The sequence below is a fragment of the Ictidomys tridecemlineatus genome, chromosome 14 (genome assembly GCF_052094955.1).
Source record: "Ictidomys tridecemlineatus isolate mIctTri1 chromosome 14, mIctTri1.hap1, whole genome shotgun sequence".
NCBI lineage: Eukaryota > Metazoa > Chordata > Mammalia > Rodentia > Sciuridae > Ictidomys > Ictidomys tridecemlineatus.
Genome location: NC_135490.1, coordinates 26,725,601 through 26,749,988, shown reverse-complemented (window position 1 = coordinate 26,749,988; position 24,388 = coordinate 26,725,601). Strand labels below are relative to the sequence as shown.

The 24,388-nt window shown below is 33.0% G+C and overlaps 2 protein-coding genes across 8 annotated transcripts in view; one reads left to right on the top strand and one right to left on the bottom strand.

The window, feature by feature from the left end:
• The first annotated feature begins 1,333 nt into the window (after nucleotides 1-1,333).
• Spata4 (spermatogenesis associated 4) lies at nucleotides 1,334-11,108 on the top strand. Its single transcript, XM_040294014.2, has 6 exons — nucleotides 1,334-1,565; nucleotides 2,527-2,656; nucleotides 3,034-3,152; nucleotides 3,257-3,477; nucleotides 7,243-7,371; nucleotides 10,794-11,108. The coding sequence occupies exons 1-6, from the start codon at nucleotides 1,354-1,356 to the stop codon at nucleotides 10,901-10,903; spliced, it is 921 nt and encodes a 306-aa protein (XP_040149948.1). The 5' UTR covers nucleotides 1,334-1,353; the 3' UTR covers nucleotides 10,904-11,108.
• Nucleotides 11,109-15,502: 4,394 nt separating this feature from the next.
• Nucleotides 15,503-24,388, bottom strand: part of Wdr17 (WD repeat domain 17) — an 89,848-nt gene continuing 80,962 nt past the window's right edge. For 5 of the 7 annotated variants that reach the window (XM_005325530.4, XM_021726514.3, XM_040294000.2 and 2 more), the window contains 6 exons: nucleotides 22,080-22,221; nucleotides 21,692-21,794; nucleotides 20,802-20,903; nucleotides 18,458-18,556; nucleotides 17,959-18,139; nucleotides 15,503-15,812 (listed from right to left, as the gene is read on the bottom strand). In XM_005325530.4, the coding sequence (XP_005325587.1) occupies nucleotides 15,693-15,812; nucleotides 17,959-18,139; nucleotides 18,458-18,556; nucleotides 20,802-20,903; nucleotides 21,692-21,794; nucleotides 22,080-22,221 (747 nt within the window). In that variant the 3' untranslated portion in view covers nucleotides 15,503-15,692. The remainder of the gene's footprint in view (nucleotides 15,813-17,958; nucleotides 18,140-18,457; nucleotides 18,557-20,801; nucleotides 20,904-21,691; nucleotides 21,795-22,079; nucleotides 22,222-24,388) is intronic. The other 2 variants (XM_078030999.1, XM_078030998.1) reach the window with 2 other exon arrangements.

The following is a 24,388-nucleotide window of genomic DNA, read 5'->3' as shown; positions in this document are numbered from 1 at the left end:
TGCCTTACAAGATCTAATTTTCAAACTCCTCTAAAAGACTTCCTAGATTCCCCCTGGCCAATTATTTGATTCATTCTTGTTCCTAACATATTTTTGACATGATAGAGTAATATTTCCATTTGGATTTATATCTCTGTATCTTTTACAATTATTCTAGTGTAAAGCTGTCCAATAGAACTTTCTGCAGCAATGGAAAAGGGCCATCGATCTCTGTGTGTCCAGTATGAGAGCCACTAGTCACATATTGCTCTTGAGCAGTTAAAATGTAGCCAGTACTACTGAATTTACTGAATTTAAACTGATAAACTTAAGTTTAAATAGTCATATGTGGCTAGTGACTACCATATTGAATAGTACATAGTTCAGATTATTTCCTCAAAAAAAGTTCATTTAATGAATGAATCATTTATGATAAATTTTAGTGGACAAAGGAAAACATTTGGAGAACATCATTTAAGTTTTTATTTTTAACCATATATAAACTCATATTATTTAATTTATAATAAACATGTATATGAATAAATAGTCAATAAAATATCATATAGTACCACCATCAAGATCCAACCTGGTTTATGTGATCTGTATCCACATTCCACATAAAATGTGTTTTCATTATAAAAATTCTTAAAGGAAATTTAATAACTTTGTATAAATATTTAATTTATAGTTGCCTATGCTCACTCTGCTTCCCCCCCCCCCCTTGAATTGGTTCAGTGAAAAAGTCCAGTGACTAAAGCAGTTCCTAGCCACAGTAGGGACTCAATAAATATTTATTGAATGAATGAACGAATCAAGCATACTAGGGCATCGTGATGACGTGTAAAAATCTAACCTTCAAATAGTTTCCCAATATTATGTAATTTTTATGAATGCTTGATGTGATAACTAACAAAACAGGTAGGCTGAATTTTGAAATTTTTTCCCTTGGCATTTTGAAACAAAACTCCTATTACTTCTGACTTCCGAACAGAAACTAGTCTGTTCTCTCACATCCCTCTTCAAAATGCTTGATTGAATATAGGCCTCTGGCTGGGCAGAAATCACAATATTTAAGATATAAAATTTAGGAGAGGAAAGAAAAGAAAAAATAAAGCTTTTAAATTGTTTGCAAGTGAAACCAACTAAAATCGAGATTGAAACCTCTGCCCAAGGTTTACAGTCCCCCAGATTGTCCAAGGCCAAGGGGGCCGGGGATTTCCGACCCTAAACTAGACCTTTGTGCCCTTAAACTCCAAGAAACAGTAGGCTCAGGGCAGGGACCTGGGCTGTTCCAGCTTGGACACCGAGGCCCCGCCCCTTCCGACCTAAGACCCACCCCGCCGCCGTGGTTGCCATGGAAACCCAGAAAGCATCATGGCTGCCGCCGGCCTGGAAGAAAAGTATCTGCCGGCGGCAGCCTCAGCCAAATCCCTGTCACTTTCGCCACGGCAAGCAGCTCCCAAGCGAGGGAACCCCAAGAAGTGTTTAGTCTATCCGCATCCCCCGAGGAGCTCCCACCTGTCTCGTTCGGTTCTGCGTTGGCTCCAGGGCCTGAATCTCAGCTTCTTCCCCAGGAACGTCCACAGGTGCTGGAGCAAGCCAGGCCCAGGCCCCCGAAGAGGGCACATTCTGCCTGGAGGGCCCAGGATCTGCACCCCCTCTTTTTTGACCTCTTGGGTCTCAGCACAGGGCACCCTGGCCTGATTTATGTTCAATTCAAGACCCTCCTCTCCTACCATCAAGCCCGCTAAGAGGGCACATTCTGCCTGAAGGGCCCAGGATCTGCACCCCCTCTTTTTTGACCTCTTGGGTCTCAGCACAGGGCACCCTGGCCTGATTTATGTTCAATTCAAGACCCTCCTCTCCTACCATCCCCACTCAGCACCCTCGCACACACAGGAAAACATTTAGGAGCTAGGTTTAAGGAAAACATGATGAAGCATTTCCTTGGTTTGCTTATACAACCAATTGATTGTAGGTTTAAGCTAACGTGGAATTAACATTGGTACTATGAAAATACTAAAATAGTCAAGACTCAATTTTCAAGGACAATAAGCGTTATACTAGTGAGGTTAAGTTTTCCTTCCTTTAGAGATGGCTTTTAGTGTGGTCAGGGATTTTAAAATGTTGCTGCTTAACTGTCATTATCCTGAATATAACTGGCAGTTAATATTTGCTTTGGTAATGCAAATTAAATTCCATAAAAATTAAGACCCTGAATCTTTTGCAGGAAGGTCTCTGGTTTACTTATTTGGTATTTTTTTACAAGATGCATCTGAAACTTTGAATGTGCATATGAATCAACTGGGGATCTTGTTGAAATGAAGATGCAATACAAATTTATAATTTGGGTTCATTAAAAGAACATCAAACTCTTTGATTTGTACATAATCTTAGAAAAATGCTATTACGTAGTAGGTCTCCTCAGAGCACTAATGGAACAAGACAGATTTTACAACATATTTTCTATCTGTAATATTAGATTAGTATTAATTATAAAATAATACAAACTTAACTATATTTCATTTCCTTATTGCTATGGATTAGAGATTTTTCAAATGGCTTCCTGATTGCAGAAATATTAAGTATATATTACCCCTGGGACCTTAAATTGTCATCCTTTGAAAATGGAACCTCTTTAAAAGTCAAGTTGGATAACTGGGCACAAATAGAAAAGGTAATTTAGCAATTTTTATAGTTAAGTAGTTTGTTTTTAAAGGTGCACTTCCAATGTCATAGATATCTGTGTGTGTGTGAGAGACAGAGACTGTGCTATGATCCAATGTTGCTGAGTTGACTACCTATTTCATATATCAAAAACTTGATTAAACTTTAGTCATTTATGTCATGAGTCACCTGTGAAATTGAGCATGCTCAACTTCACTGAGTGGGGATATATTGGATGTTTTTCTTGCTTGAATAATAATGTTATCTTTTGATAATTAAAATGCTATACATCAGAAAGTTAGACAAAAGAAATTAAAATGAATTCATAATAGTTGAGGATTTTTGTAAAATTTTTATGACTAAAATATTTTCTTTCTATTATTAAAGTTTCTGGCCAAAAAAAATTTTAAGTTACCCAAAGAACTAATCCATGGAACAATCCATTGTAAATCTGGAGTACCCGAAATATTGATACAAGAGGTTTATACTTTATTAACACATCGAGAGTAAGTTATTTGAAATTTTCTAGTAGTATAATCAATGTGAATTTTTTTGTGATATAAATCTCATTACTAACATGTGACTTGTTAATAATATTTTCTTATTTCAGAATTAAAAGTATCCAGGAGGACTTCGTGAATTTCACAGACTATAGTTACCAAATGAATTTACCCCTGGTTCCCAGGACTACGGCTTCAAGGTCTATTAAGGATAACATTAGGTTATCAGAATTAAAAAGCAATCCCAACATTCTCAACAATGAACTTAAAGTAGAGTTCCTCTTTCTTTTACACATGTTGCAAAGAAAATTAAGCAGAAAATTGAATCCAAGTAAGTTTTCTTTGGAAATAGCTGAGGTTTTCCAAACTCACTGAGGCTATTCTTGAGCACAGATGAAAGAAAGTCTGCTTTGGCCCCATTTCTGTCACTAACTAAATGGGAAAAGATCTCTCTTATGTTATCAGTAGAATTATTAGTTATCATTGAAGTGGCCTATAATTATTCTTTTGAGGAAAGCACAGGTTAACATAGGGTTCTTTTCAATCTACTCATTTAAGCCTTTATGGGAAAAAAGTTCCCATATTAACTTAAAGAGGATGGGAATGTTTAACAGTTAACGTGGATATACCTACTTTGGGGAAAGCCTGGGTTACCATCATTCACTCTAGATGCAGTCTAGAGTGTGGGCTGTGTTATTCTTTCTATACCAGCCTGGTTGTTATGTGGGTGGTGGGGTAGACCAGGGTGACTCATGGCCACTTTCCAAAGGTATGACTGAAATAACTGTCAAAGCATCCAAAGCACTTGCTTTGATTGTAGGAATTGTAGGCAGGTGGCAAAAAAGTAAGTGAACTTTCAGTATCACTTTCCTTTTCTCTTTTTCTTTTTGTTTCTCTAGCTTTATTCAGGACACCACTTATATTGATTCTAAACACTTAGAAAAATAATCATTTCCATTCAGGAAATGAAGCAGATGTAGGCTATTGGGATTTCTTTCCCCTTTGAACTCCAATTTCTGGGGGAAAAAAAGTTTTATCTCGTGTCTCTGAAAGGAAAGGAAAACTTTAACTTCTCTGTCAGGTATTTTAGTCACAGTGATGAAAAGCTGATTAACACAGTAACCTTACACAGTTTAAGAAATGGAATATCACTAATACTTCTACATTCCTCTGCATGTCCTCTGAATGTACTCATCACACCACCTTCCAAGGGTAACTTCTGTCTCATGGTCTTTGTTTATAATTTCCTTGATTAAAAACTAGCTTTATCTATGTATCATATATATGTTTTTTTGTCCTTGAAATTTTCAATATGTTATGTTATATTGCAAAAAAGCCTTCACAGATGTAATTGAGGTAGGGACCTTAAGAAGTATATGCCCAATCATAAGTCCTTACAAGCAGAGATTTTTCTCCAACTGGAGTTAGAAAGATGCAGCAGAAGAGAGATTTGAAGTGTGATATGCTCTCAATTTGCCATTGCTGCAATGGTGATGTGGAAGGCATCAGAGGATATGTGGCCCAGCTTCTAGGAGCAAAGAACTATCTTTGACAGCCAGTCAGCAAAGAAGCAGGGATCTCAGGCCTGCAAATGCAAGGAAGTGCATTCTGCCAACAACCTGAATGAGCTTGCCAGCAGATTCATCCCCCAAAGATTTTAGAAAGAAATGCAGCCCTGCTGATACTTTTATTTCAGCCTTGTGAGAATCTAAACAGAGGACTTAGACTTCTGTACTGAGATAAAAAAAAAGCTGTTTTTATAAATAACAAGAGTTATGGTAATTTGTTATGGCAAAAATTAAAAATGAATACAAACTTGGCAGTTAATACTTTTTCTGCCCTGACATTATATTTTCTTGTATTTAAACTGATAAGATGGAGCCTTTTACTTTTTAAGCTCTTAATTTATCTGCAATTCATATGAAGACCTAATTGTTTGTTTTAGCATCACTTTTTGAATAATCTATTCTTTCCCTACTGGTTTGTATGCCCTCTTGTGCTTCAAGTTTCTGTGTATGAGTCTGTTTCTTAGCCTTCTATTCAACTTTGTCTACACATATGCCACTTCAACACCCATATTGTCTTAATTATTATTATTTTATAATTAAGTGTCAACATTTCATAAAATCCCCATTTGTTCTTCTATAAAGTAGTCCTTTAGAATGAGCCTTTTCAATGTATAGCAATTCTTATTGTTCTGAATTCACTAATACTATTGTTATATTTTGCATTTATATGCAAATAAACATGGCATTTTATTTTGGAAGTTTTTATTTATTCTCTTTATTTCTTGCTTTTGTCTCATCTGTTTCCCCTTCTTTGGACTGAATGTTTTTCCAAGGACATTTCCAGTACCAATTTTGAAAATTCTCTTTTTAGTGCTACTCCAGAAATTTTAATATGCACGTTTATCTTTAAATTAGTAAAATTAATATATTTTCTCTTTTCCTCAAACTATCAAAACCTTAGACATAAGGAATTTGTTCACTTCTTGCTACATTTCACATTTTTTGTTGCCCAGCATTATAGTTCTGTCAGGTTATTTTATTATTATTATTTTTTTTAGGTATAGATGGACACAACACAATGCCTTGATTTTTATGTGGTACCGAGAATCAAACCCGGGTCCTGCCCATGCTAGGCGAGCGCTCTACCACTGAGCCACAATCCCAGCCCCCTGTCAGGTTATTTTTTAAAACCACAAATCAGATCTGTTATGGTTTAGATATGAAGTGTCCCCAGAAAGCTCATGTGTGACACCATGTAGGAATGTTCAGTGATAAAATGGTTAGATTATGAGACCTGTAACTTAGTCAATGGATTAATCCATTTGATGGATTAATAATTAAAAAGGACTATTGAACTGTGGTGCCTGTGGGCAGGTAGGGTGTGATGGAGGTAGTAGGTCACGGGGCACACCCTTGGACTGCAGTTTGTCTCTGGATTTTTGCTCTTTCTCTCCTTGCTTCCTGGTTGCCAGGAGATGTAGAGATTTCCTCTGCCATACTCTTCTGCCATAAAGGTCTGGCTCACCTTAGGCCCAAAGAATGGAGTTAGACAGAGACCTCTGAGCCGAAAATGAACTTTTCTTCATCATAGTTGTTCTTGTCAGGTATTTTGTTCACCTGTGGTGAACAAGTGACTAACACAGACCTTATTACTTGTTATATTCTTATATTTAAAAGTCTGTTTCTCAGTAGAGCTAAACCATATCTCTGTTGTCTACTTTTGAATTAACCTGTTTATCCACTATCACCACAACTCTTGGATTCTTGAATAATGCTCCATCTTCAGTCTTGATTCTTGGGACTGCTGATTGTAAAAGTTTCTCCTGTTTCCAAAGTAATTAATGTTGATAATTATAGTTAGGAATGTTAGTAATCAAGGTTTTATTTGGCTCCCATAGAGCATGACCTATGATTAGAAACAACCTTAGATACCTCTTCAAGTCTCAGTGAGGGACAAACTGCAGAACAGGAAGTGACCAAATGACCTTTAGAAGCAAAGGGAAACTTCCCAAGAACTGCTATTTAGAGGATCCGTTAAAAAGTAATATGGGAAATGTGAAAATGATTTTAAGTCACACATTTGTAGTATAAACATGTTTGCAAAATGAAATAGGTGCTGAATTATTTCATTTATGTAAGATATAAATTAGAAAAAACTATGATGATAGCAGTTGGATAGCATTTTCCTTTCAGGATTCTATCTGGGAGCAGAAACAGAGGTTTGGGGTACTGCTAATATATCATTTTTTATTTGCCACATGGTACCCCAGTTGTATTCATCCCAAAACGTCATTGGAGTGAATACGATTTATTCACTGTTTTGTATATAAGCTATTAAAAATGTATCAAAAACTAATAAGAACAAAAAGATTTTACCTTTAAATAAACTTTTTAAAGTAACTATTTTGTGCATCAAAGACTGAACAATGTGGGGATAAGAGTTATTAACCTATGTATTCCCACTACTTGTAGGATTATGATAAAACAGATGTTCAAATAATTTGGTTATCTTTTAAATTATGATGTCTTAGTTTGAGAATGGGCATTGTGAGTTTTTAAAAAATAACTTTTATGTTTACATTTTATAGCATGGTTTGATGTCAAACCAACAGTGGGAGAAATTACTCTTGGTCATCTTCCTTCCCGAGGCTCTGGGCACAGATATAATTCAAAGGTTTCAAGGCAAAGGTTTCACAACAAAGTTGCTCTTGTTTCATGTAAGTTTTTGCTCTAACTTTTTGTTTGTTAAAATGGATTTTTTGTTTTAATTTGTTTAATAAAGTTTTTTTTTTTAAAGAGAGTGAGGGGGGGAGAGAGAGAGAGAGAGAGAATTTTTTTTTAATATTCATTTTTTAGTTCTCGGCGGACACAACATCTTTGTTGGTATGTGGTGCTGAGGATCGAACCCGGGTCGCAAGCATGCCAGGCGAGCGCACTACCGCTTGAGCCACATCCCCAGCCCTAATAAAGTTTTAATATAGTTAAAGTATTGTTCTAGGCCAGCATTCAATCTAAAATTATGCATTAAATTTTTATGCTGATTGCTTTTTGATAGGTAGGGGAGCATCTAGTCCATCACAATTCTTCCTGCTACTATTGGATTTGAGTTTTCATTTATGCTTAGGGAGATGAGCTTGAAAAAAATGAAGCTTGTTGGCAGAGCTCAAAATTCAATTCTTCCCCAGATGGAGGATAAGTCAGTCCTAAGACATACACAGATACTTGCTGACCAGTGGTATTTAAGCAAAAAGCCATTTGCTTAAACCCTGTTAATTTAGAAAGCATTTATCTTATAACAAACCACATCCCATGAGTCAAATTCAGCCCATGACCTGCTTTTGCATAGCCCTCAAGAATGATTTCTACATTTTTAATTATAAAAAAATATATCAAAATAATATTGCTATGGTTTGGATGTGAGGTTTCCCGCAAAAGTTCACATGTGAGACAATGCAAGAAGGTTCAGAGGGGAAAAGATTGGGGTATAGCCTTAACTAATCAGTAAATTAATCCCTGATGGGATTAACTCCATGGGAACTGGAGGCAGGTGGAATGTGGCTGAAGGAAATGGCTCATTGGGGCATGGCTATGAGGTATATATTTGTGTTTGGCAAGCCAAGATCTGTCTTTCTGCTTCCGGATCACCATGTGAGCTGCTTCCCTCAGCCACACTTTTTCATCGTGATTTTCTGCCTTACCTCGATCCCCAAGGCAAGGAACTGGCCTTCTATGAATTAAGACTTCTAAAATGGTGAGCCTTCAAATAAACTTTTCTTCCTTTACAATTGTGCTGATTGGGTCTTTTAGTCACAGCAGCAAAAAAGTTGACTAAAACAGAAATGAAGTTCAAGTTTCTGTATTCACATGTAGCACAGGACATCGCCATGCATGCTAATTTTGCTTTATCTCTGGCAACATTTACAATAGCAAGGTATGGTAGTTGCCAATGAGATTTTATGGTTCTCAAAGGAGAGTTGCTAGATTTATCAAATAAAAACACAGAGAAACACAACTAAATAATTTGGAGGACATATTTAGGATATATTTTACTAAAAATTATCATTTATCTAGAATTCAGTTTAACTAGGTGTCCTGTATTTTATCTGTCAAGCCTACTACAAAGTCTAAAATATTAACTATTAGGTCCATTACAGAAACTGTGTATCTCTGCTAAAGAGCATGTTTCCTTAAGTGTTAAGAGGAATTTCACTGGGGTAGGGTTAATGCTTCTTGTTTTATATTGGCTCTGGTAGAGCAATGTCAACAGATTTTTTTTTGGACATAATTTCTTAGAGCCTTGTATATTTTAATACACACAAATATTAAATAATGAAGTGTTTTCCAAACTGTGTTATCACACATTACTATCATACAGGTTTGCTGTGTTTAATGGCTTTGTAGAAACGGTGTTCTTCAGAGCTGACTTTTTAATATCCAGACGTGATGCCAGCCCATCAAACCCCTTTTATCTCATTATGTACCTGATGCATAGAGTACTTATTATAGAATTAATGACAAGTGAATAGCAATTTTCCTATGAAAACAACATACCCGTAGTTTTTCTTTAAGATTATGGTAAGACATTCTCTTTCAACTTGCCTCAACCCTCTGTTAGTGATTTGCCATAAAAGTTTCAGTAGGGTGGGAGCAGAAGCATGGAGGAAGAGGAGTCATGATCCAAAGAGAGGCATGGGAAGGAGACTGCTGGGAGAGTTCTCATGTTGTGTCTTTCATTTTCTTGCCAATTTCCCTTAATTGAATCTGACTAGGGACAGAAAGGGATTTGAGACCTATGGGGGAAAAGGTGGGAAGCTTCTAGTGGTAATGAGTCATGCCTTCCTCTGTGAGAAACGGATGTAATATACAAAAAAACATGTCTACCACTATTTGAATTGCTAAAGAATATTTCTCATTTCTGTTATCATTTTGAAGTTTTCAAAGCTTTCAAGTGTACAGAAATCTGTATGCTACCATTACTTCAGGATTTGAATGGATTTTTGCTTTTACAGTTTTAATAATGTATCTATCAACTGCTGTAAACAGCTCCTCTCCCATTTTATTCCCTCAATGTTCTCTTTTATGATACTCTGGATGCCCTTTTATGATTCTCTCTAACTCCAGCGGTCTTTTTATCTCCTTTTAAAATGAGTGATGGATTTATGGAAGGAAGCCTTCACTGGACAAGGCAGATAGGAGTGAGTGGAACAGTGAACACACTTTTTTCTTTTTTTTTGCTTCTCTCAATTCTGTTCCCTATATGTGGCCTCTTGTAGTTGACACACCTGGAATTAATGAATGGTATGAATTCAACTTTGGCAAATTTATGAGTGAGACTAATTTTGTTAAGTGTTTCTTTTTTTCTAAATTTGTTAAAGGGATTCTATTTCAGTTGTTTCTGGCCTGATTCCTTCAGGCCAGCTACCATAATTTGAAAGTTAATGGAAAGAAGAGAGGCAAAAAAATAAATTATAGGAATTTAGATTTATCATTAAATATTGCACGACACTGAAACCACAGGCTATTCATCTGAAAATCTTCTAATCAAATAGAGTGGACAAAATTAATTGTAGACTGTTACCTTTTAAAAAAATATATATGTATATATTTTAACTTAAGTTCCTCTAGTAGTTTACCTAAATTTAGTGTCTAGCAAAATTTTGGGCCAACAGAAGGTAAATTTCTTAGTTGCCCCTCATGTTAAAACTGAGTGATGAGGGACCTGGAGTCTGGGTGGCCAGTGTAATCAGAGTTCCAAAAACCATATTATGAATCATGTATATTTGCCAAATCTAACTACAAAATCGTGCCACTGTTGCCTCAGCTGCTTTCTGAAACAATATCTAAAAATAGTTGAGTCATATTCAGTATCAGATGCACCAAAATAAGCCCTGGATATTTTTAGGCACTGCTGATGGCTTTTGGAGGTGGGTGACATTCAGATATTTTTTATCCATGACTACTATAATGCATGATTTAAATATTTTGTTTGCCAGGTATTTAAATTAACCGGTGCTTAATCTAATGCCAATCATTCTGTATTTATTTACCTTTTATATATATACACAAAATATTTATATACATATTAATTGTGTAAATGTTTAATAAATGTGAATCAATTTTGTTTATTTTAATATCTCAGCAAAGACAGATAATGATGGCAATCCACATAAAGACATTCATGTAAAGCAAGCTGAAAAAGATTATTACTCTGTAATGAAACCTATCAAGAACACGGAAAAGAAACCTTGAAAGGTACTTGTCAAAATGGCGTTGAAGAAGAGATGCCACTATCTCTTTCCATAATATAGGGAAATAATCACCTGATCTTGGAGATATTTCAATAATAAATAACTTGAAGTGGTGTCCTATCTATAATTGGGGTTAAAATTTCTTTTCAATTCAACAACCACTTATTAAACGTCTCTGTCAGATACTGTTGAAAATACAAAATTAAATAAATTAGTATAGAGCAAAATATTTGATTATTTCTTACAAATTCTGTAGGAGTAATGAGTCTACTTTGTGATATTTTATTCATTAGATATTATTAAGCTTCTACTTTGCCAGATATTATACACTTACTCATCACACTCATTAATAAAAAATTATTATGAATGATTTTTTTATATGTTGGCCATAGAAATTTTTGCTTACTCCATGAGTAGCCTTACTTTAAACTATTTTCAAATACTAGGTCCCCCTGACCCTCAGTGTATAATGAGTTGTGGGGAAGGAAAATCATATTTTTCTTAGAATTTGGCTCTGGTGTTTAGCATTCAAATTAGTTAAATTAAAAACAAAAACAATAACAAAAAACTTTTTACTGGTTGCCACCATGCCTCATATTTTTATTGAAGGGAAATAAAAGCAGATTGATATCCTGAAAGGCTAATTATCTTTCATACATTCTTGGTAATTTTATATTCATATGTGCAGAATTTTCTCCAAATGGAATTATTCATGTTCTAATGCTATCTCATTAGCAGCCTTATTTGACTTTCAAGATGAATATTACTAACATTGAATCCTACAATATGCATGTCTGTTTTTAGCCACACTTATCCATTTTTCTGCTTTTTTGAAGGTTCAGATGTTTTATAAGCATTCAACCTCTAGAGACTTTCTTGTTAAATTTTAAGTTTTTGGAAAGATAATAATTAGGAAGAGAACTTAAAGAGAGCCCTGATGATAGGTAACTTCTTGGGAATGTGTTTAGAATCCAGTTTTATCTGAGTTACGTGTTTAGCTTCAAATGGTATCCTAAACAGATGTAGGCAATTTACCTGTTGCCTTGCATTGCAATGGGACAATCTGAAGTATAATCTTATAAGATTAATACTTTTACCTGATAAAATATAGTTCTTCAGAAAAGGGCTTTCAAAAGGCTCTGATGGTTTGGGGAAAGGTCCATAGAAAAGGATTAAGTATGGATAAACAGTAATACGTTTCTTGTCTTAGTTTTGGGTTCAGTCTTCTCAAAAAACTAATTACCCATGATGTGAATATGATAAGTTCCCAAAACTCCTGTAGAACTTATGGAGATTGTGGAAAATATTAAATAGTTGGGAATGAATGAATGAAGGCAGCGAGTATGGTCAAGTGGGTAACCTCAAGCATTTCTTGAGCATGACTTGTGTCAACAAAGCCAATAACACAGGCATATCTGAGCCAGACTATTTACTTCCTAAGGGATCTTCGACAGAAGGAACCAATGAACTTTTCTAGGAGATACAACAACCCCTATAACAACAGAACCTTCTCAATCCATTGGCAAAATAGTTATCACAGGAATAGAAGTTACTGTGATATCGTGTTTGTATTATGGACTTTCCCCCTTTTAGAGTAGTTTTGGAATTTGTTAAAGTCAGTGCTTCTTACAAGTGAAGAATCAGCTTTTGGAAAAATCCAATGAAATGATTTTCGCAGTTTTCTGAGTAGGATAACAAGTCATACTTCTGATGATTCTGACGTGGCATTTTGTGGAGAAACAAGTTCTCTCAATGGTGGTTTTAGTAACAAAACTTTTATTTATCTTAGAAGATAACTGTCATTTCAGGCTTTAATGGCAATATTTATTAAAATTTAAGGGACCTGAAATACATACATACATATAAATACATGTGACGTGTAGTATTATACCTCCATTATACAGCATTTGAATTCAGCATGAAAACACATATTTCAATTATTTAGGTACAAATGTCTCAAAGATTTGATACAATAAGCATTTAAAGTTGACTATAAAGATGTCCTCTCAATTACTGGTCCAATAATATGAAGCACTAAATTTTGCAAATAATTTTTGAGTTTTTTCCTATATTCAGAATACCTTTTGACTTATAACAAGAAAAAATTACACTTTTTTGGTTTTTAAGAACTATAAGGGCTGGGGTTGTAGCTCAGTGGTAGAGTGCTTGCCTACCCTGTGTAAGGCACTGGGTTTTATTCTCAGCACCACATATAAATACAGGTCCATCAACAACAACAACAACAAAATAAATAAATAAAAACCAAAAATAAACAACAACAAAAAAATGAAATAACATCATTGCTCCAATTCAATCATGTTCCTGAACACATCTGGGCAATTTCATGGAAAGAATTATATATATCATTACTTTTGATATAAAAATATATTTTTGATATATAATTCATCTTGATGTTGTAATTTTGTTAATTACTTTGTAATTTTTATAGCCAAACTTTTTTTCTAGTGCTTTAATAATCATTGTCCAAGCCAGGTATGGTAGAGCACACCTGTAATCCAAGTGGTTCTGGAGTCGGAAGCAGGAGGATAGCCAGTTCAAAGCCAGCCTCAGCAAAATCAAGGTGCTAAGCAACTCAGTGAGACCCTGTCTCTAAATAAAATACAAGATAGGGCTGGGGATGTGGTTCAGTGGTTGATTACCCCGGAGTTCAATTCCTGCTACATTAAAAAAAAAAAAAAATCATTGTCCAAAGAGACACTTCCTGCACAAAGGCAAATTTAAAGCTGTAAAGTAATTTTTCCACCTTATTGGTAATAATATGGACATATTCGAATAGTAATATAACTTCATATTTTAGTTTTCATGTATATGAAATCTAAAAATGAAGAATAATTTATAAATTAATATTTTGTTTTCAATATTAAGGCACAATATATCCAGACTGAGATGGTCAAATGACATAATTCTGAAGAATTGATAATCATAATTAAATTGTAGAATGTTGTATAAGTCAAATAATATAATGGTAGCTGAATCAACTGAATTTAGACTTAAGACAGAAATTGGGTTATTCTTCTATTGATGTATTAAAGACGTGTATGTTTATTTTATGCATAAAGTACTATTTTTCTAAATTAAATAAACATAGAATTTAATAATTGTTTTCTATGTATAATTGAAGCTCAAAATATCCTTTGAAATATTTAAAACATAAGAAGATAGATTCAATTTATTTTAAAACAAAATTGAAATAATAACACAGTCGGACTTAGACTACCATTTTTATGTGAGGGTTTTTAGTACATATGTGCCAATTAATAGTTCTCCTCACCTAAGAAAAATTTGAGTTAAGATACCAAGAGTTAAAAAGTCTTCTCAGGTAATACTTTACCACTGCCTCACTGAGTTACATATATTTTCTTCTATAATTATTATTTATTAGTTTATTTTACAAAATAGAATTTCAGCCTATATTTTTAATTTTTGAGGAGTTAGAAACTTAATGTGATAAACACAATATATAGCTACATAATATATATCTTTAGTTTTAAGAAGCATGTTTAATAAGATTTTAAAAATATTTTAAATGCAAAACTTTGAAGATAATAAAAACCTATTTTGAATACACTCTTTGGTCAGACAAAAACATCTATAATACTGAGTAAGTCAATTTGAGTATCAAAGTACTATTCTTTGTAGTTCGAATTAATTTAATAAATTTCAAATTCTGAATCCTAGACCAACTGAAATATTTGTAGTCATGTAATAGTGTCTTCACAGCTTTACAGTTTTAATAAATATTTTAAAATTAAATTTACATAATGTATTCAAACTTTCAACTAGTAACCTATCTACAGAAATTTATTTAAAAGTGAACAACTCAGTTTCTTATGTATTAAATGAATTAATAAAAAATTAATATCCATATATATCAAATAACTTCTAAAATAATGTTATCTAAAACAAATTCTCATATATATTACTACATTTTAAGTTTATCACCCCCAATTTTTAAGATTTATAACTTTATCATTGTGTAGTTGAACTTTGGATTAAAAACACAGTAACATTTTCATTAATAAATAAATAAAATTCAGGTTGGGTGCAGCTACTCAGGAGACTGAAGCAGTAGAATCACAAGTCTGAGGGTAGCCTGGCTAACTTGGGTGAGATCCTGTCTCAAAACTAAAAAGGCTGGGGTGTAGCTCAGTGGTATTGTGCTCCTGTGTTTAATATAAAATTCCATGATAGATAGATAAATGAACCTCCATTGATTGGTATCCATTTATTGACATTTACTAAATTTATAAATGAGAACTTATGAAAGATGAGCTAGAATTGGTGATTTCTATATATTTTTATAAAGGACAATATGAGTGTTTGTTATTTGAAGATCAGGTGTGCATACCTTACATTTTGATCTTTCAAGATATTCATTCAGATATTCAAATATTCATTAACTACTTTATGCCAAGAACTATTCTAGGTGATGCACTATTTATGTTTCAATGATATAATATTTTGGTACCTTTTATGCTTTGTGAAATTTATATCCTTTTTAGATTATTCAGTCCTTTATAATTTAAATATGACTTCATCCTAATGTTGCTGTTACAATTTATAAAGGAGACACACCTGGTTTTTCTTTAAATTATATAAATATTTTATTTTTTGAAGTTAATGAATCAAAGTAACTACTGTTTCCCACTGTTCCCAACCACCACTCCTCCTCCCAACCTTTGGCTCTTGGATGATCAAGACCAAGGTAATACTAATCTACAAAAGTTCTTCTTTTAAAAAATAATTTAAGCATGAACAAAAATCTTCTATCAAAATGGATTGAGTCGTAGTCCAGTTCCTAAAGGTGAGAATGGATTCACCTTTGCCCACATCAAAGCATCATTCAATGAAATAGCAGATTTCCCATCTTCAAGGAAAAATACAGGGCCCTGTACATAGTGAAAGTTGAGAAAAAGAAAATATTAGATTATAAATTCATAACATTGTTTCAAGCTTCCAGAAACAGAATCACTGCAATAAGAACACTGGTGATATTCAGGCACTGCAAATAGGAATTCAAAAAATATGAGAAATTTGTTTTTGTTCTGAACTGCTACCAAATATAAAACACTTTCAAATATCTCATTATATTTTTATTTCTTGATGCCTGTGAAAATAGAATTTCATTTTATAATTTTAACTCTTTGTATACAGTAGTGTTACCAAGGATAATCATTATTACTGAAAAATCTATTTGTTGCCACAAAGTTAACTTATTTTCTAAAAGCATATATCATAGAAAAATACTTAAATATACTTCACTATTTTAACCATGCAGCCTATGTCAAAATAGCTGGGGAAATTATTAAAGCTGAGAATTTCAATCATGCTTTACAGAAGGTGAAGAATATATATATTGCTCTATATATGCATATATAATATTAAATTACATTTAATCAAGCCACTTAAGGGCATATTTATACTTTACCTGCATCAGTTATTATGTATGCCCAGCTTAGTTACTGGGGGGGAAAAAACCTTTCAGTCTGTATTTCCTAGGAAATTTCTATTTCCTGTCTTGAAAGGCAACATGTAAAAATCACAAAATACAGTAAAAAGTTTAGTTTCTTTAACTTAATAACCAAAAGCCTGATAGCTTTAAGACTTATTTTAAATGACATTTGTTGTTACAGAATCATTTCTAGATATTAGAAGTTGGTAGATAGATTCATATTAGTTGGTACTTGAAATTTCAAATAATAGCTCAAGCACATTAATTTTCTTTTGAAATAGAAATTTCCTGGGAGGGAAATTATGCATATTAGCCAGGCGTGCCTTAGTGTATTTGAGATAATAAGCAGATCCCTTCCTCAAAGTAGATTTAACTACAGAGAGGTTAGATGGTATTTATCAGGTCATTTGCTATCCTGAATGGAGAAAATGAATGCTAAGAGAGGAAGAAAAAGGAACCTGAAAGTAGCAAGTACTATAATGGCACATAAAGGGTAGTGAGTGGTGCTGAAATATACTCCAAATATTTCACAATATTTTACTCTTAATTAAAAGTTATTGAATTGATCTTATTACTTTGGTTCTTTATTTCAGAATAGAATTGGGTAATAAAGGTGTAGACAATGATATATGCTGTGCTTTAGAACATTTCAGTGTGTTTTGAAGACTCTGGTTTACAGTGGAAAGCTAAGCTTTAGGTAGGGGTCTATATTAGTATCCAGCTCTTTCATTCATTTTGAGTGGCTGTCTCAAAAAATAACCTCATTCTCTGGCTGGCATGTCAACATTTGTAAGTTTTAACATTACATTAAAAATATAAGAGTTTACTGTTAAAATGTGCATGTATGTATGGGGGCTTTTAGTATAATTTGTAATCTCAATTAGCATTTCATGGAAGTCAGCTTTGTTTCTCCTTCAGGAGGACTCCTCCAACTAGTCCTGGCTCCAAGATGAAGACTTCTCTAGTTCTTCATGATAATGACACCATTGGGTCACATTGAGAGGCTCTAGCATCATTCATCATTGTTAATTTGTACACGAGGGGAAATTATTCGGGAATTAGTCATTGCTCATGATTGATCCCAATAATTTTTAATTTTTGAAAAGTTTAGTAAATCACTGTAACATAATATCCCAATAATTTAACACAATTATCAAAAATACACATCCATCAGGTTTTAATGCTTTGTGTTTATACAACACAAATGGAAACTAGAAGGTTAAATTTAATCTGTTGTGATAAAATCATTTGTAACTGTTGACTGTTGCTTGGGCTCTCTTATTAAACTTCCCTCAGGATATAACCTGTATGTATTTTAAAATATATTTGTTACTAAGCATACATATCATTTGTTACTGAGTGTATATATTACTTGAATTGCTTTTATGATAATATAATGACTTTCTCTGAATTTATTTTAGGGAGAAGAGTCCATTTATGCTAACTATTGTAGAAGCAGCATGGCACTATTTTCTTATGGGGCTCCATGCCTCATTATAGGTATCTATAGTTGTTTTAAAATAACATTTCAAAAATACATAAAAAGTTGAAATGAACATTTTATGTCTGACATTAAGCTGTACCTGGATTTTTAATCCCGTAAGACAAGACATGTGAATGTCACAATGACTTGGGAGATTTGATCCAGTCACATAATCTGGTCCAATAATTCCTTTGAGTGGTTCTTCCTTTAGTTTCTTTAATAAAGTTGCATAAATCATTCTTTGTGAATCAGAAGGGGGTGTATATGGCGATTCCTCTGATCTATATTTTCAACAAATATTAAATTTTCATTTTTATAGAATCACAGAATTATTGAGGTTTAGATTAGAAATAGTCTCTGATGATTATTTAGCTCTCCCCATCATAGGTAGAGGAAATCAATGTTAGATTTAAGTTAAAATAACAACAAAAAACTTTCAAAAGGCAGGAAAAACACCATTATAAATTATTACTGAATATGTGCTAAATAAATATTCATTCATTCTGCAAAAACTGATGAGACCATGCACATTTTCCAATAATTTTGTCTATCACATTCACTTCCTTCAGTATTTCAATTTTTATATTGTATCCACTCACTGACTGGTGGGCTGTGTGCAAGCTCTCCATGCATCCAGTTCCTCGGAAAGATGTTCAATTTTTAAGGGAACTGATACCTTTCGACGTTTTAATAGCTGGCTGAAATGTGAAAAGAAATTAACATATGGCATAAAAACTTAGATATCAGCAAAAACAAGTGCACTTCAATTTTGGATTTAATAATTGTTCAGAAATGTATGTACATATACCTAAATGTAATTATATACAGATATATACACACAGACATATATATCAACATTGTATGTACATGTGTATATATACACTTGTATATTTAGCATTTAAATCACTTTCAAGTTCCAAGATGCTCCAGAAACACTGGTTGCATAAATCACTGTCAGTAAATACATAAATGAACTGCATAATGTATGGAGAATAGCTATAGATTAGCTGAGCAATGTTGAATAACAGAGTGAGAGAGAATACTTATCACTTTGATCATCTGATCCTATACAACAGAGATATAATGGCACTATGTAAAAGAAGGAGTAGATTTGAGAAGAAAGATTATTTTAATTCTAAGCATACTAAATTTGAGACTGGAGCTTAGCAGGCTGCTGGAATACCCCCTTAGGAGCTAGCAGAGCAGGTTAGTCTGGAATAAATATCTATGAAGATATTCATAGAAGTGATAAGTGAAGCTAAAAAATGATGAGATTTCTGGAGGACAGTGTATGGAAATAGAGGGGAAAGAAGAGGAAAAGTGATGGGGGCCAGGAAAGGGAAGAAGAGCAGGGGATGAAAGGGAATAAGCCTTTTGGGAATTGCATATTTTGTGGATTAGGGAAACAAGCATAGGGAGCAGACAAGAAAACAAAGATGGTATTGTCAAAGAGAAGTTCTTTAAAATTAAGAATTTTTGAAGCTCTCTTTTTAAACTAACAAGTTTCCTTTAACTTTCATATATTCTCTCAAGTGTATCCTTAAATAAAAATAAATAAAAATCCTTTTTATTCTAATCTTAAATCTTAAATAAAAATACTTTTATTCTTAATTTAAGCAATTATTTCCATTTCTTTATCATCACTGAGGCCATATTTAGCTGAATATATTTCATTAAACATTAATTCTGTGATACATCCTACTATATCTTTTTAAATAATATCTTTTAATATTATTAAAACTGTTTGAATTTTGGTTATGCTGCCTGCATAGAAAGATTTTTCCTTGAGTATGCCAACAGTATTAGTTCCATATAATTGTTTAGGTTGCACTAGGTAGCAGTTACTTCTTCATGTACACCATAAGGGTGAAGTAGTCAGTAATAAGAAAGGTATTTCTCTCAGGATCCTCTACCTCATCTAAAGGGTACTCAGAAAAATTGCTTATCTCGAAGCTCTCAGCATCCATAAATTAAAAAGGTAACCTACTGTGCCATTTAGCAAACTAATAGATTTTGAAATGTATTTTGGAAGCGTACTGGGGATTGAACTCAGGAGTACTCAACCACTGAGCCACATCCCAGCCTTATTTTGTATTTTATTTAGACACAGGGTCTCACTGAGTTGCTTAGTGCCTCGCCATTGCTGAGGCTGGCTTTGAACTCATGATCCTCCTTTCTCAGCTGCGCAAGCCATTGGGATTACAGGCATGTGCTACCATGCCCAGCCCCTTGAAATGTATCTTTATAGAAGGGACCATGAATTTTATTTTGAGTGTAATAAGTTTTAAGCATAATGGCTGAAGTTCAGGAAGCTGCTAAAAAATGCAGAAGTGCATTATAATTGAATATAAAATAAGAAGTTACCTGTTACTCACAAATTCCATTTTTCTGACAGATTGGAAAGTGAATATACCTAGTCTCCTAGCTTATTTTAAAAGTAGAGTCATACAATTAAGGCCAGTGAGATGTAAAGCATGAAGCCCTAGGAGAGCTTTCTTTCTTGTATAAAGTTGCCTTGCTTGAAGACAGCTCTTTGAAGTCTTTTACCCTTAGTCTCTCTTTCTTACTTAGCTTCTAGCTCGACATATATTATGTCTACAGTCTATCTTGTAACCATGGAAAACCTATACAAGGAGAAAGAAGTCAAGAATGTCAGAGTTGAAGGAAGGAAAGGATTCACGTCTTGATGGAATCAATGCATAGCTACGACAGTAATGCCTTTGTAAAGTGTCCCGACACATAAGACCAGTAAACCCTATGTGCTTAAGCTAGCATAAGATTTCCATCATTTATAGTCTAATGCATTTTAACTCATATATCTTATTGCTGCTTTATTAAAAGAAGATGTTGAGTAAATAAATCAATGCTTCTGATCCACTTAAGAGACTATCTATTTTAAAAAGAATTTCTCTAATTTCATGATAGAAGAATATTTTCTTTTACCTTGTGTACTCATAAAGTGCTGGAACAATGCTTTGGTACTGTCTTCTGATAGCCAATAATGCACCAATATAACCACATAATATAAGCAACTCATTTCGAGCTCTAAAAGAGAATATATATACATTTCAAATTCTATAATTTGAGGCATAGAACATTACTTTTGTATATAGTTCTTGGATATATTATCTGTATGTGTATGTGCGGACATACACACACACACATATATTCTGTTCTTGTATATATATTCTGAGGATAACATTTGTAACAAAATATGTTTAGAAAATTTTCTAAACTTGAGGGAGATAACTTATTCATTAGTTAATAATTCTTATTCAGGACAAAGAATATCAACTATATTTCCTGCAGGGGAACCTGCCAGTGTCCCAGGCTGCAGAGTCATCTTTCATAGGTATAATTAAAGAAAGACCCCCCCCAAAGCCTTTCTTATAAATTATACCCAAGTCTCTGAAGGCTTAAGTTATATGATGATAATGTTTTAAAATGGTACTTGAATTTAGGGTTGATGTCTATTTTTTACTTTCTGGCACTTGTAGTTTCTTGAGGACTTGAGGTCTAAAACTTCAGGACACTTTGAATTAGCCTTTTTTGAGCCAGGTGTGTGTGTGTGTGTGTGTGTGTGTGTGTGTGTGTGTGTGTGTGTACACATAAGTAAATATATATACACACACCGGATAGTGTTAAATGGGACTGTTAATATTTAATTTCAATCAATGACTGTATATTTTTAAAGAATATAACAAAAGTATACTTTTCTAGAAGTACAGCTGTCTGTCCAAGAGGATCTTATTTACTGATAGAAACACCAAAAATTATAGAACCATTTAAAAACATGCATTGATTCTCTTGTATTTTAGACAAAAAGTACTTACTCAGTACATGTATGTAAGACTAAGTTTTCAGTACGAATATAACTCAACAGGTCAAGAATAGGATAAATGGTATCCAATGTCCAATTTGAACTACTGAGGTGTTCTGGAAGAACAAAATCAAATACAAGATTCTCTAAATAATAATGTCAAAATTTGTTCATCTAATTTTTAATTTACATAATTCTCTAATGGTTAATCCTATATATCTATATATCTTATTTTCTAGATCAGAAGTATTTTTCTAGTCACTATCCGTCAGGTCTCCACATAATATTTCTCATTTTAAAATTCAGGTTGGTCAGTGCTTGATTTTAAGGCTGTCAAGATGAACAAACAGATCACATAAATTAAGTAGACTTAAAGTTTATATTACCAATGATAAACTTACCTTTGACAAAGTCAATACCAATAGGAAGAGCTTTTTCAGGTTCTTGACTTAATAAATAATACTTTATAGATTCAAATACATTGCCATCTGCATGGGCCGTCTCAGCTAACTGCATACATTCTTCTACTGTGGGGAGTTTGCACTAGGAAATAATTGATTTAATGAGAATGTTACTAAGATTTATAGAAACAGAGCAATGGTATAAATACCAACTATTTACATATACCTGTTTTATTTATTAAAATTGCCAAGACAGATGTAATTAAAATTATTTTAATAAGAGCATATATTTATATATTTAAGATATTTAAAACAATTTTTAAGATCTAAAGACAACAGATCAATCTTTAATATCTAAAAACAATAAGTTCAGCCATTAGCTTTTCATCAAATACCTATTAAAAGAGGTAGAATTGAATTTTCTGATTGTAATATTGAAATTAGTAACTAGAAATTCAATTTAGCAAAAAAATACTAAAAATCAGTTTTTTTTTCTTTTTTAGTTGTCCATGGAACTTTATTTTATTTATATGTAGTGCTGAGAATCGAACCCAGTGCCTCACATATGCTAGGCAAGCGGTCTACCACTGAGCTACAACCCTAGCCTGAAATCACTTTTTTCATAATATATATACTGACCACTGGCAAAAACTTCATTATATACAGCAAAACAGTGAAGGTGCTCGATTACATGTTTTCTACATTATCATTTCACTTAGCCTTTGAACCAAGTGATCTTATTTCAAAGAGGCTAAAAATGTACAAGTTCTAAAATCTGACATTTTGAAATGCCCCCATAAAGTTGAGATTTTGGTTCATGAAGTTTTATTATTATAAAATATACCTTATATACAAACAGAGATATGATAAATTGTGGTATAAAGGTATATTAAGAATTGTAATGCAAAAAAATAAGAGCTCATGTATAATGGCATAATTTGGCGTGAACATACTTTATATTCAGAGTTATGAAAAATGGGCTGTAAATAGATAATTGTGAATGTAATGCATTCCCCTATTGTCATGTATGAAATAAAGAAAAAGAAAAAAAATACCCAAAACTACATTCCTTATTGTTTTTTTGATAAAATAACCTTCAATTAAGTTGTTCTACCACCATAATATGAATAGTGATGGTTACCTTTTATATCAAGTTTCAATGTTTATATGATTTTTTAAAGCTTAAGAATGCTGAAGTCTGTTTCTAAGCAACATTGATAGTTTAATGCTTTTTCAATTTATTTGTTTATTTATGCATTTATTCAATAGTTATGTATTTCTCACTGTTTTAACAATTAGTTAGAATGAACATTTTAGATCTTTCAATATCTAAGAAAGTAACGCAAAAAAACGAATTAAGGTGATGGTCACATATACAGCTTTACATATTGCTTGCTTCCCCATCCTTATTCATGAGTTGCCAGTAATTTACTGAGCAACTAATATGGGCTAGGCTAAATAAGAATATTTTTGTCCTATCTTAAAATCATAAAATTATATGTTACCATAAAGTTTGAATATAGTTTTTAATATTACTTCTTAAATTGTTTAGAGTTATTAACACCTTTACAAATATTCACTAGTTCTTCTAAAGAGTTACTAATAAAGACTAAGAGTGTGGTTACATCCTTTTAGAATGTGGGATGAAAGTGAGGTAAATACCACTCTTTCTCCCATTATCAAAGTCAATGGTAAAAGTTGCAATTAGATAAGATAAATAAGTTATGAGGCTGGGGATATAATTCAGTTGGTATATTGCTTATCTTGCATGGACAAGGTCTTAGAAGTTCAATCCCCAGCAGCCCCCCGAACCCCCCACAAAAAGTTCTGGTGTTCTACTGCACAAGAAGAGGATCATATTTAATAACAACATATTGAAAATTTAAAAATAATTAAAGGATATTAGAATTTCTTACTACAAAGAAATGATAAATATTCGAGGTGATTGCTAATTATTTTGATTTGATTATTCCACAGTACATACATGAATCAAAATATCACTTTGAACCCATAAACATATACAACTTGTCAATTAAAAATAAATAAAACTGTATCTACATAAACTTATCTAAGTCATTTAACCTCTCCAATCCTTGATATTACTCACTTGCCCCAGAGGATATCTGTTGGCATACATCCAACTACTACACAATAAATGTAAGATATATTAAAAAATAACCCTCTTGCCTCCTTCCACATACACTTTAATTTCAACGTAAAATAGCATTTAGTTGAATAATGCAAAAGCAAAAGCACAGCTTATTTTGAAAAGTAATTCAGGGGCTGGGGATGTGGCTCAGGCAGTAGCG

Bases quoted from the DNA above. Each gene is read 5' to 3' on its own strand.
- Spata4 (XM_040294014.2), top strand. From the start codon at position 1,354: ATGGCTGCCGCCGGCCTGGAAGAAAAGTATCTGCCGGCGGCAGCCTCA. The intron at 1,566-2,526 runs GTGCTGGAGCAA...GCTATGGATTAG, and splicing joins TTCCCCAGGAACGTCCACAG to AGATTTTTCAAATGGCTTCC. The intron at 3,478-7,242 runs GTAAGTTTTCTT...TACATTTTATAG, and splicing joins AAGCAGAAAATTGAATCCAA to CATGGTTTGATGTCAAACCA.